The 13171-nt window shown below is 37.3% G+C and overlaps 1 protein-coding gene across 1 annotated transcript in view; it reads left to right on the top strand.

Annotated features, from left to right (window-relative positions):
* The window catches only part of HMCN1 (hemicentin 1), a 465430-nt gene extending 454511 nt beyond the window's left edge, over positions 1–10919 (top strand). The window contains exons 105-107 of the mRNA XM_041767864.1: positions 1674–1793; positions 7610–7736; positions 9492–10919. Coding sequence (XP_041623798.1) covers positions 1674–1793; positions 7610–7736; positions 9492–9858 — 614 coding nt within the window. The 3' untranslated portion in view covers positions 9859–10919. The remainder of the gene's footprint in view (positions 1–1673; positions 1794–7609; positions 7737–9491) is intronic.
* The last annotated feature ends 2252 nt before the right edge of the window (positions 10920–13171 follow it).

The raw sequence follows: 13171 nt of genomic DNA, 5'->3' as shown, positions 1-13171 counted from the left end.
TACTATTTCAGAGGACCAGTCTTGGAGAATCTGAAGTAAACTTCCATATCTAATCAATTACTGGATGTTTGAGTTTTATATGGGGGCATTTAGAAATATTTCTTAAAATATGATATTTTATAGTGTTCATACTAATAAAGAAATTTACACCAAGGTTGCAGACAGCTTTGGAATTATGTTACGAGCAACTTGTAATAAACACCAAATGCCTTTAATTAACCATCTGGGATAGACAACTTACAAAAGATTCAAATTAACAACACTGTGCAGTCTTGTTAGACTTGGGCTAAAGTTTAGCTGTTTAGGGAAACGATTCCAAAGCTTAACAGGAGAAATGAACGTTGTGTTGCCTCTGAATGCAGAAATCACACTTGGAGCCACTTTGAAACTCAGACTCTGGGAAGAGTGATACTGACTTCTTGGAGTTCCACATCATTTACATTTCTGTGATTATTTTAGGTGGAAGCAGATTGTAAAGGGAAAAAGTAAAAATAACTCATACAAGTTGTGGAATAAATGCTTTGGTTCACTAAAATGGGGCAAACACAGTAACAAATATTTGATGAGTGTTATCCTTAACAGATTTTGAGCCTTTGCAAGTATATTCTGAACATATGTAAATCATGTACAACAAACACATACTTTTGCTCTGAATCACCTACCAGTTTTCTCCCTGTCTTCTCTTCTCCAGCACTCCTGCTCCCACTTCAAGTTATGTTCTCTCTTCACTCTTCCACTGGTTGGTGGAACTAAGAACAAATTCTAACATCAGTCTGAGCAAAACACAACCGGGATAAGAAATCTGTGGTGCCCCAAATCACTTCCCTGTCCTGAAAGCAAATAGCAATTAGGTTTTAATTACAACCCATTCTCCTCTCCTTTTTATTGCTACTTTCTTGGCTTTGTTTAATAATAGCAGATAGTTAGCTCTTTATTATAAAATGCTTTCCCAAGTATTATGATATATGAACCTTCCAATAAATCTGTGCAATAGAGAAAGCACATCAAGTGAGTCCTTTTGACAAAAGAATTGACTGAGATCTTGAGAAGTAAAGTGGCCTGCCCAAGGTGTCACAGCAACTATTAGATATGTGGTTGTAATTGTATGAAGTAATTGTATGAAGTAAATTGTAATTATATGAAGTTTGATGAATATTCATATCACAAAATTAAAGACACCTCCCATACTTGATATCTCTATATGGGAAAGCAATGCATGGATGTTGGGAGCAGGTGCAGGGAGAGAGTGGGCTAAAGTTTAAATAAAATAAAAACTAACATTCCTTGTTCCAATTACCATCAATATAAACTTTGTTTTTCAGGTAAATTCTATTCTGTCACGAGTTTAGTATTTTGGTCATATAGGATCTTGTACAAATCTGTTTTGTCTGCCATCCCAGGCTTGCTTATTAACTTGTCTCGAAATTGGCCAGTTTGGGGCTTCAGCTCGTATATAATTACACACAAACAAGATGTTCATATTTTATGAAATAGTACAGTTAACACTGGACTCCATTAAAAACAGATCCTGATAGAAAACAGTTCTAAGCGTGTATAAACACAGGAGTGTAAGATCACCAAGAAGATTTTCTATTATATAGCAACAACTTGTGTATAGTTGGTTCTGTCATAGTTTCTGCCTTCGTTACACACTCTGCTTTTTTTCCACACAGATATTGATGAATGTGAAAATAGAGACATTTGCCAGCATGAGTGTAAAAATACCTTTGGGAGCTATCATTGTATCTGTCCACCTGGCTATCAACTTATGCTCAATGGAAAGACTTGTCAAGGTGAGAAAATGTTGGAATGTTTATTGCTGCAACTTGGCTTAAAACCAACATAGGAGAGGGTGGGAAATTAAATGTCTTCTTTTTTTGAATAATTATTCTTCTAGTTGCTTTCTATTCCTTCTCATTCCCATTGGTCATATTTATCTTTAAACATTGCTTTTGTAAGTAGGAGAACTGGCGAGAAAGCAATTTGGCAGAGGAAAATAGTTGAGAAGCATTTTTGTTGTAGTCTTATAGAAGGAGCAAGAATGCCTAAATCAGTCTTGTCATATATTTTTAAAACTAAGTGGGAATAGACCTCTTTAAATGACTTTTCAAAGTTCAACCAAGATGGAGGAGGAAAGGGGAAGAGAGCTCAGTAAATTTACTCCAGTGTTAGGCATTATTTTATTTTTTGTCTTGGCCAACAGTGGGTAATTGGTTAAATGCTGTATTCTTTGAGTCTGCAAATGATGTGGAACAGTCAGGAGCTAGCTTTGCAAAATGCAAAAGGTTTAAACAAATGAATATTTATTTGATATCTCTTCCCTTTGATATCATAGTCCAGTGGAAACAGATATGTAAATAAAAGCATAATATATAGGGTTAGAGGTGCTATAACAGAGTTTTGGACAATATGTAGTGACAGTAGAAAGAAAAAAAGCTATAAATCTCAATGTTACCATCTTTACACAAAAACGTGAAAGGCGCAATTTTGCCTTGATGAGGTATATTATGTTGCAATAAGTTAGATCAAAAAAGAAATAAGAACATATATAAATCTCGAAAAATCTAACAAGAAACCCCCTCCATTTTGTGGTCAAAATCAGAGTATTATATAAGTATTAACAAGCCTCTGAATTTTACTCATTTCTGTCATGTACAACCTAGATCCTTTTCTAAAGCATATCAAATAAAATCTCCAATGGAGTGCTTTCTCAGTAGCAATTGAATTAGATAAAATGTGCCCTCTCTGTGAGATTCACAAAAGACTTGCTAGGATGCAGGTCATGGAAAGGGTATTCCAGGAAGCAAGACCTGGATGGACTATGGGGCCACCAGAGTTCCATGAACTCTCACCTCTCCCACAACCATTCACCCACTCCCTCCCTGGAAACCCCGACTAGATCATTTGGACTGGAGAAGGAAAGTGAACACCATCATAACCTTCATTCCCAGCCATCTGCACAAATGCTTGTTTTAAGAACTTACCTTATGCAGAACTTTCTACAGAGATTTGAAGTATGAGAATAACATGTTTACGTTATAGTCATGTTTTTCTAAAGCAGTTATTAACTCATCTTAATCAGCCGTACAGACATGCCAAGGGCAATAATTTGTACCCATTCTACCGATAATAAAATTAATTCTCAGGGCAATTACACAATCATTAATTTCTAGAACAATCAAGAAAAAGGGTAGGACTTGGTCACAGGTCTCATAACATCTAAAATGGTCCTTTGTCTCTCCTATCATGGCTGTGAACACCAGGGTCATTGTACTGTGGCAGCAGAGGGAGGGGAGAGCATTTACATTGTCCACAGTTTATAACTTTCTCCAGGTCATCTCCCTAAGAACCCTCTGAAGAGGTGGCCCAACATTAACTCTACACCTCCTGTGAGTGTGCCAGGAACCAAGGAAGGGAGCATTTGGAACAACCAACTGAATTTAAAAAACCCTTAGCAAGATTTTTAAATGCTGTATTATATCATATCTTCGTTGGAGGATTTTTATTTTTTTCTAAATTGTGCCAGTTTGTTCCTTTAATTGCCCTTGCCACTCATTCAGTTCAAAACATTTTTCAACTTTCAGTTGTGCTTCAGAGAGTGGAAAATAATGTGAACAAATCAGAAACAGGTGTCACTTGAAATGTTTGCAATTCAAATGGGTTACATATTTTTGTGGTTTTAAAAAAGACTTGAGAGAAAACAATTACATCTTTTAAAGCAGTCTTTAATCTGAAGAATAACTTCAAGTCTTTATAGCTTTAGAAAGTGTTTCAGGCATTTATAAGAGAGAAAAGGTTGATTTTCATTTACATGTGCGTTTTTGAAGCTTTCTACATTAGTGGTAAAAATGTCAGTGATAAAAAGGAAATAAAAGTGAATTTGACATTGAACAAAGGACAGACACTCTAGTCAAAAATGGAAGCCAGCAGACTACAAAATGAGAAACAAAAAACCTGACCAATCATTATTTGCCCAAGAAGCAGAGAGGAGAAACTAAGAGATCTTTCTGCCAATTTTAAGCCCCACTAATCTAATTCTGAACATGTCCACATAGAAACACTATTGGCATTGCAAAAATGAGTGTTTTAATCTATCCAAGTTTTTTTAAAGTAATCCATAATGTTATCAAGAATCTAAATTATTCTCTCTAGAAGACAGATGTTTCAAGTATGTTTTTCCTAAATTATTGTTTAAAGTATCCAGAAGCAGTTGGTTAAATGCATGCATATGTTGTAAAGCTATTGATATAAAAGTGTTTCAGCTCATCTTGGTAATCTTCTCTTTTAGAGTATTTAGATTATAAAATACATATCCTTTAATTTCTACCATAGTAATTTTCTTAAAATATTTAATAAAAACCAGACACCCTTATATTGTCAGAGAACAGAAGACAGCATGATTTCTCCATCTTTTCTGGCTTCTCTTAAGACCAGGCAGTAGAATAAATGAATAGAGTGAATGTCTGTAGGTTCTTAAGCCTGAGAGGAGAGTTGTAGACAGAAGACAAAGCAAGACCACCTTCCAGAAACTCAAGTACTTAAGAAAGCTTTTCGATAGGAAGTATACATTATCACAGAGCTAAAGGCAAACACTTTAAATATGAGATTTTGATATATTTTTGTAGATTCATGTTCAGCCATTGGAAATCTGTAATATAGCTACTCTTACTATACCCACAGGCATGTGTCCAGATTCTGGTCTCCATGCCACCATTTCCATGGGCCCCTGCAGCCCACTGACCTCCATGTGCCTCAAGGAATTCACCATAAAAATTAGAGCTAAAATGAAATGTGGTGGATGAGTGTGAAAGGAATGTTTTTTTTAATGAGAAAAAAAAAAAGACAAGGCCAATTGAATGTCTCACATTTTCCTAAAGGGCTTTTCACTTCATTCTTAGACAATATCATTTTGCCAAGGAGATAACACCCTTCCGACAGACAAAAGCATAATTACAAATGGGTTCACAGAGACAATAAGCAAGATTTAACTGAAATATAAATTTGTTTCACTCTGTGTTGTATTCCTGTAGGAAAACTAGTCCTAATATAAAACTAGTCATAGAAAGCACATTATGTTATTGTCAGTACATCTGAGTAACTGAAAAGTCAAGTGATTTACTACATATCACCCTCCCTCAATGTCTTTTTACTTTGTGTAAACTATTATTAGGAAGTTTAAATAATTACACTGTCACTTCCTTAGAAAACAGAATATATTTGGAACAAAATCTGAAATGCTCATTTTCGAGACAGAAATGGTAAACCAGAAATAAAATTTAGCATTTATAGTCCATTGTTAATATGCTGTCTCTTGAAACCTCACTCCTTTCTCTTTTTTTGATAGCAGTTTTTCAAGTTATTTAAGAACTCACAAAAGAACTTACAACTTTAATTAACACAAATCTAACATACATACCATTTAGCAGATGCCAAATCACTTACTACTATGAAATGATACAACAGTTTCACATGCCCACTGATGTCTGCACCAATTCCATGATGGAAGTACACTTGACCTTTAGGTCCTACCTCTGCAGAAAACTAATTTGGGCCCAATTAATTGTAATGTTCCCTCCTGTACATCAGGATCTATGTTTATTCACACAGTGAAGAAGGAGGAGTATTACAAGTACCTACATGCAGCCAATTAACTTAAGACTCTATCTAAAATAAGTAGTCTTCAAATTTTTTGCTTGCCTACTCCAAAAAAAATTGAAAACTTTATACTTCATACTTTTTAAAGCTGACTTCTAAAATTTCTTATCATATCTAAATTGTTGCAAAGAATTTGGATTCTGGCTTTGATGTACATGTGCTTTAAATATATTTTCATCAATATTTTGGAGCTATAGATAACCCGGTTAATGAGGAATGATTATTATATAATTTTAAGGCCTGTAGTCATTGTTAAACCAACCAGCATGACTGTCAGAAAAAAGTCTTAAGGTCATTTTTCTGTTCAAGTAAAAGTGTTAGTAGGTGTTCACATGACAACTAGCTCAATTCTGAAATCTAATTTAAAACAGAGAGCTCAGACCATTGGTTTGTAGCTACAATGAAATAAGGCCTGCTGCCATCAGTACGAATAACCAGTTTTCTCACCCTTCACATGTGCCTTGAAGCATTTTGCATCTAGTATCATAAACAGACTAGGGATTCATGGAGACCCTTTTTTTTGTAAAGCAGAAGAAGGATATAAAATGGGAATGGGGACAGGAAGTTCTCAGGCAGAATGCTTTTAGGAAGGAGAACTTAGGGGGCATAAGTTTCTGAATGGAAATGATTCCCTGATATATTTGCCTGCTCTCATACTGCAGGAAAGCTTCCATGCACTATCAGGGGAATGCAGGTACCACAGTTGGAAACGATTGCTCTAAAATATGGTTCTTAACATTAGGATCTCAAAATCCCTTAAAAATTTTGTAGAACTCTGTGGACACTCTTTCCAGAAAATCCATCAATCTCAATGTTGTACTCTCTGTCTCTATCCCTGTTTGTGTCTCTCTCACACATACTCATATGTCCACACACAAAAATATTTTCATTTACAAATGCCCTGGTGTTCAGAATATGGACCCTAAGTTAAACTCAAAAACATTCATTTTGGGCAGCCCCGATTGCTCAGTGGTTTAGCGCCACCTTTGGCCCAGGGCGTGATCCTGGAGACCGGGGATTGAGTCCCACATCAAGCTCCCTGCATGGAGCCTGCTTCTCCCTCTGCCTGTGTCCCTGCCTTTCTCTCTCTCTCTCTCTCTCTCTGTCTCTCTCTGTCTCTCTCTGTGTGTGTGTGTGTGTCTCTCTCATGAATAAAGCTCAAAAAAGTTTCCTTTAGGTCCATCTTGATGTTTCTTAATTAATAGTGATTTAAGTGTGTTTTAACAACTTTGTATAGAAAAAAAACAAAATAGTATTTCATTTGTGTGTTTCCCCACTACCCAAAGGGGAGCTATTACCCTAGAAGGGCACCCCACGCCCATAACACCTGAGGATGGATTCTCCACAGTTCAGATTAGATTCAACTTGGATTGTGGTTCTCGGGTCATTCATTTGATCCTGAGGGATTTTTTTCTAAATTCTATCTCTCTCCACCAGATCAGACTGACCTGAATTTATAACTTGACTCCTTCGATTTCTACTACCCTACCTCCCATTCAACATTTTGAACTTCTAAAACAAAATACCAGGAAGGATCATTCACATTTTAAAGAGGTTCTTCCTTTACAGAAAGGCTCATAAGTGTCCTTTAAATTTTTAGCTTGTTTCTCATGAATTTAAAGTATTATTTGCTTTACAAAACTCAAATGCACTCTATTTTCCAAATATAAAAGGCACCAGAGTTGCTATATATTTAATAGCCCCCTTCTAAAAGCTCAAATAGCTTTTATTTTTCGATATCCTTTCACAAATGTTAAAAATTATCCTTAAAGCAGTATGGGAAATAGCACACCAGGTATCAGTATCCTCATGTTGTGGTTCAAGAAGCTTAGGTATGGTTACCGAATTCATTCGTGGGGATTTGCCATTCTGGTCAAATACCCACAACACCTAACCTTATGTCTTGCTCAGACTTGAGTTGCTGATGCTGCGTGTTCCTTTGTGCTGTTGCTAGATGTTGATGAGTGTCTGGAGCAGAGTGTGCGCTGTGGGCCCAATCGCATGTGCTTCAACATGAGAGGAAGCTACCAGTGCATTGATACACCCTGTCCACCCAACTACCAACGGGATCCTGTTTCAGGGTATGTCTTCCCTTCTCTTCTCAAAAATATTTTTGAAAAGCCTTCTCTCCTCCACCAATATACCATGTCTACAGTTGTATATAACTCATAGGAAGTCAATAACCCCAGGGGTATATGGAGTTACAGTGTGTTCCTTCCTCAATGAATGGGTATGAAATGAGCTCATCCTGCAGCAGCCACTGTAGCCTGTTCACTGTTGGCTGCCAAAGTCTTCCCGGAGTGTCTCCCCAGTATGTAATCCACCATGCCACATTGAGAACTCTGCCTCAGCAGTGAGCATTTTATGGGGTGATAAAACCTGACCTTCTTCGACATTTCCTAGTTTCTGTTTTTGTTGCCTCTGGGTTTAAAGGGCTCTCAGCACTTAAGAGAATTCCAGGAAGTACCCTGGCTGTAATTGTGATGACTCACCAGGACTCCATGAGAGAATGGAGATGAGCAAGGATGAGTCAACAGTCTGTCTGCTTGTATATGGTCTTGCTTACATTCTCTGCTGTCTGAAACACTATCTTTTATGGGTTCCAAATAAACTACTCTTCTATTTTCTCCCTCTTCTTACAAAAATGGCATACTCTGTTCAAGTACCAAGTCAACAGGTGTGCTTGAAAACAGAGATAATGGTCATCATGAATAGGACCTGCTAATAAGAAAGTGGTTCTGAAACCCAAAGCTGGTTGGAGTTCACACTTTGTTTTTCTTCTCAGCAGTGACTACCAAATTACTGTAACATGATCAAGTGTGGAGTGCCTCGGATCCAGCAAAAACCTATTCAGAATTGCTTTAGGGAGAATAGGAAGGGAATAGGAAGGAGAGGCAGAAGATTAAAAATATTGACATAAGAAATATCCCAAAATACTATGACTGAAGAATCCATATCTTCAGAAAAATGGTCCTTTGAATATCTTTTTTAAATTTTATTCTCCATTGCCAGTGATCTCTGGCAGATAGTTTAAAAGTCATGATGTGGGCAGCTGGGGTGGCTCAGCAGTTTAGCGTGCCCTTCAGTCCAGGATGTGATCCTGGAGACCCCAGATCGAGTCCCATGTCCAGCTCCCTGCGTGGAGCCTGCTTCTCCCTCTGCCTGTGTCTCTGCCTCTGTGTGTATCTCATGATTAAATAAATAAAATCTTAAGAATAAATAAATAAATAAAATAAGTAAATGAAAGTCATGATGCCTCAAAAACAGCTAGTGTGGGCTCTGAAAAAAGAAAATATTGTATTTTTAATCTAAAGTAATGTGGAAAACAAATACAAAAGGAAGAGCATCCCCCCCTCCCCCCCAGGAATCTTCATTAACTGACCTTTTATTATTTTTAGGAAAATAAACCAAATATCAATGAATTCTACTTGAGCTATCAGCCTTAGGATTGATGTTACAATTTAAAAATAGCTGTGTTCCTCTCTTTAAAAACTACTTGTTTCCAGTAGATGTATAGATGCTTCTATTTCCCAAACGAACTTTTCATTGTAAAGACACTCTTGTAGTACTCATACTTACTGCAGTGGTTCAGAAACTTCTGATTTTAATGAAAATGAGAAATAGATACTTGACTCTAGACCAGCATACTGTCATAGGCATCTGGCATCTGGTTTGAGTTAGTGACATAGAACATGGGGTGGGCTTATTGCTCTTGCAGTCAGACTGTCTACTGCCTGGAATGCCTACAAGTTGTCATGGATCATGGTCATCTGCCTCATGCCCTCTCCCTTCCAAGCCAGATAACAATATGCACTTCATGTGTTTTCTGTCTTTAGGTTCTGTCTCAAGAACTGTCCACCCAATGATTTGGAATGTGCTTTGAGCCCATATGCCTTGGAATACAAACTTGTCTCCCTCCCATTTGGAATAGCCGCCAATCAAGATTTAATCCGGCTGGTAGCATACACGCAGGATGGAGTGATGCATCCCAGGACAACTTTCCTCATGGTAGATGAGGAACAGAATGTTCCTTTTGCCTTAAGGGATGAAAACCTGAAAGGAGTGGTATACACAACACGCCCATTGCGAGAACCAGACACCTACCGCATGAGGGTTCGAGCTGCCTCCTACAGTGCCAATGGGACCATTGAGTATCAGACCACATTCATAGTTTATATAGCTGTGTCTGCCTATCCATACTAAGAAGCTCGCCAGAGCCTAATCCACATATTTAAACTGCATTAATCATGGGAATCAAGTCCCCTTCCAGATTACCATCTCCTGAACAGGAGCCAATCTTGGCAACTTGAAAATGGTGCTATGCTCTGTTTTGTGTGCCTTCCTTGGTACTGCTGAGGTATTTTCATGATCCCACCATGGTCATGTCTTTTGGTAAGGTCTAGAAAAGTCCCTTATTGTTCTCTTTATTTATTACACTGGAGCAGCTACTTTCCAAAGATTATTCTGAACATCAAGAGGACATACCAGTGATGTTTTATAGTAGCATAGTAGCTAAGATCTAAGATCATTTTCCTTTAAAAAAAAAAACGAAAACAAAAATAATTCACTCGAAGCCAAGTGGGTTTTTGAGCATTTGGCCATTTTTTAGAATAATAAAACTGATTGCTATATATTTTGATCAAAGCTTATTAAGTAACTTATGAGGATACTTTTTTAAGTATTGATATTTTAAAATGGGGCTTTTACACTTATTTTCATCTTAAGAGAAAAAAGAAACAGCACTCATTTTGAAATATAGCGTGGCTTCTAGAATGTTTCTTTGATACCAAATAGTGTTCTCACTGACTAAACATCCAAAATAAGGATATTATTTTCAGTGATTTTGTGAAGTGAGCTGAACCACTTATGATAATAGAAACTTATACTACTTTGTCCTCAGATGATTGTTCATAGCATGGATCTTTGATATAATCTTCCTTTCAGTTAGCTCCATAACTTTACATTCCAGCATTGTATTTTCCTGTCAGTTGAAAATCACCGTTACAAATACTAAGGGGACAGTTTTCTTTGTTTTCTTAAAAATCATATATGTTCAAATTAACATAAATGTCGACGTCAATACACTGTACATGGTGGTAACAGACTCTGGAAGCAATTGCCAAGATGTATTCTATTTTTATGAAATGTATATATATTACCTTGGCGTATTTTCTATATAATATCTTGATGGACTATTTTATAAAACAAAAAACAATGTTACAGTAAAACCAGCCTAAATAAAATTTTCACATCCCTTTTCTTAACCTTTTTGAAAACTTAGAATTTGTTTCCTTACAGCTATCCTAGGTGTTAAAGTTTATATTCACATATATGCTCCTATGTGTATGTCATACATACCCTGACAGAAACAGACTTTAAATGGATCCTCTGAATTAGATCTGAGTTAAGTTTAATTAGTTCTGTGATATAGTCAGATTTAATGGTACTAAAAACCTGTCTCAAGTGGTAAAGTGAACTCTGGTTGTTCTTGGGATGAAGTGCCAAAATGATGCTTACATTCTCACCAGTAGGCATTTCTAATCAAGAAATGGTTGCTTGTTGGGCAGCTCCGGGGGCGCAGCGGTTTAGCGCTACCTGCAGCCTGGAGTGTGATCCTGGAGACCAGGGATCAAGTCCCACATCAGGCTGATCAAGTCCCACGTCGGGCTCCCTGCATGGAGCCTGCTTCTCTCTCTGCCTGTGTCTCTGCCTCTCTCTCTCTCTCTCTCTCTCTCTCTCTCTCTCTCTGAATAAATAAATAAAATCTTTAAAAAAAAAATGGTTGCTTGCTTGAAAGTACACTGGAGAACATGAGGAAAGAAAATAATGAGTTGAGGGCTTTAAATTCTTAACTGAAGTTCTGCGAAAAGATATGAAGTTATGAAGTTGAATGTCGATCTGAAGGAAACCTTTATTTCCTAGAACTGCCAAGCCAAATTTTCTGAAAATCAAACCAAAGGCCTAATTCTGACAGTGAATAGATTACAGTACAAATTTAGTTCCTAATCTCACAGGTTCTCTGGTGTTAAAGTTGGAGCACTGATTGAAAAGGAAATATGATTTTTAAAAAATGAAAAGGAAGTATGATAACAGAGTCTGGGTGGCTCAGTTGGTTAAGCATCTGCCTTTAACTCAGCCCATGATCCAGGCCCTGCATCAGGCTCCCTGCTCAGTGGGGAGTCTGCTTCTCCCTGCTTGTGCATGTGCTCTCTCTCTCTCTCTCTTCCTGTCAAATAAATAAATAAAATCGGGAAGGAAGGAAGGAAGGAAGGAAGGAAGGAAGGAAGGAAGGAAGGAAGGAAGGAAGGGAGGGAGGGAGGAAGGGAGGGAGGGAGGAAGGCCCCACAACTTGGGATAAAGACATAGGAACAGATTTTGATGAAGCTGGAAATCTTGAACTCCAAATCTGATGTGTCTTCTCTGCCAACAGAAACAACCCTTCTTTTCTGTCTGAGGAAGTTAGTCTTTGTCTAAACAACCTGTAATGGCCTTTTCTGAAGCCCTTAAAAGAGACTCTGAGCTTTCTCAGGACCAACCCTTCTCAATTTTCGCTGCTTCTAGGCCTACAACCAGATTTATGTCTTTAGAATTCAATAACAAAACCAAAAAAAAAAAAAAAACTTGTATTTTAGAGTGTTTTTCAATAATTCATATATACTATATTTTTAAAGTAACCATCTACAACAAATTTTTAAAAATCTGGTCCATTAACCACAGATACTCTGAGAAGCACTGCACGATACCAAAACAAAAATTATAACCATTTTTGCAGATAAGGATGCTGAAGTTCAAAGAAATCAACTTCCTGCAGAGTCGCATCACTGGTAGGGAACGGGAACTAGGGTTTGAATCCAGGTGCACTATACAAAGCCATACCACTTATCAATATTTTGAATAAGGAAACCCCTCTCAGCTTCTTCAGAAACATTTGCTTATATCCAAGCATTATAATTGCAATGTGAATGTGAATCACAGATTCCTGGGTTGCTGCTTTGACAAAGTATCTTCACATCTACCACTAAATTGGGACCTCATCTCTGGACGTTAGTGTAGCTGCAGTTATCACTCGTCCTTGAAAATCATCAATGGGAAACCAGCTATTAGCATTATAGGGTTCTGACTTGATATTTAAGTAATACTAGTTGACCTTCCACCATGAACCAGAAAGAATGAAATTTGATGCCACTTTAAAAATTCACTCTACCTTTCCTGTCCTGGAGGTTGAGGTTTTAAAATCATGATTAGGTCAACTAAAATTAAAAGGACTAAAAATTTAACCGGTTATCTGGAAGTTCTCAAGAACTGAAATGTTTTTGTTCTCACAAAAGATCATTAGAGGTGAGCCCAAATTTCCCCACAATTAGACCTCAACTTACCTTCACAACGTTCATTTTCTAGTTCTTCCCTTGCACGTGCTGTTTGCATGTGATGGTGCTACACACTTCTGACGAGCCAGTAAGTTTCTTCTATTTTCACTTATCGGCATCCTGTCCTTTCCAACTCCATGTACTCTACC

This window comes from Vulpes lagopus, chromosome 1, assembly GCF_018345385.1.
Source record: "Vulpes lagopus strain Blue_001 chromosome 1, ASM1834538v1, whole genome shotgun sequence".
NCBI lineage: Eukaryota > Metazoa > Chordata > Mammalia > Carnivora > Canidae > Vulpes > Vulpes lagopus.
This window is presented reverse-complemented; position numbering and strand designations above follow the sequence as displayed.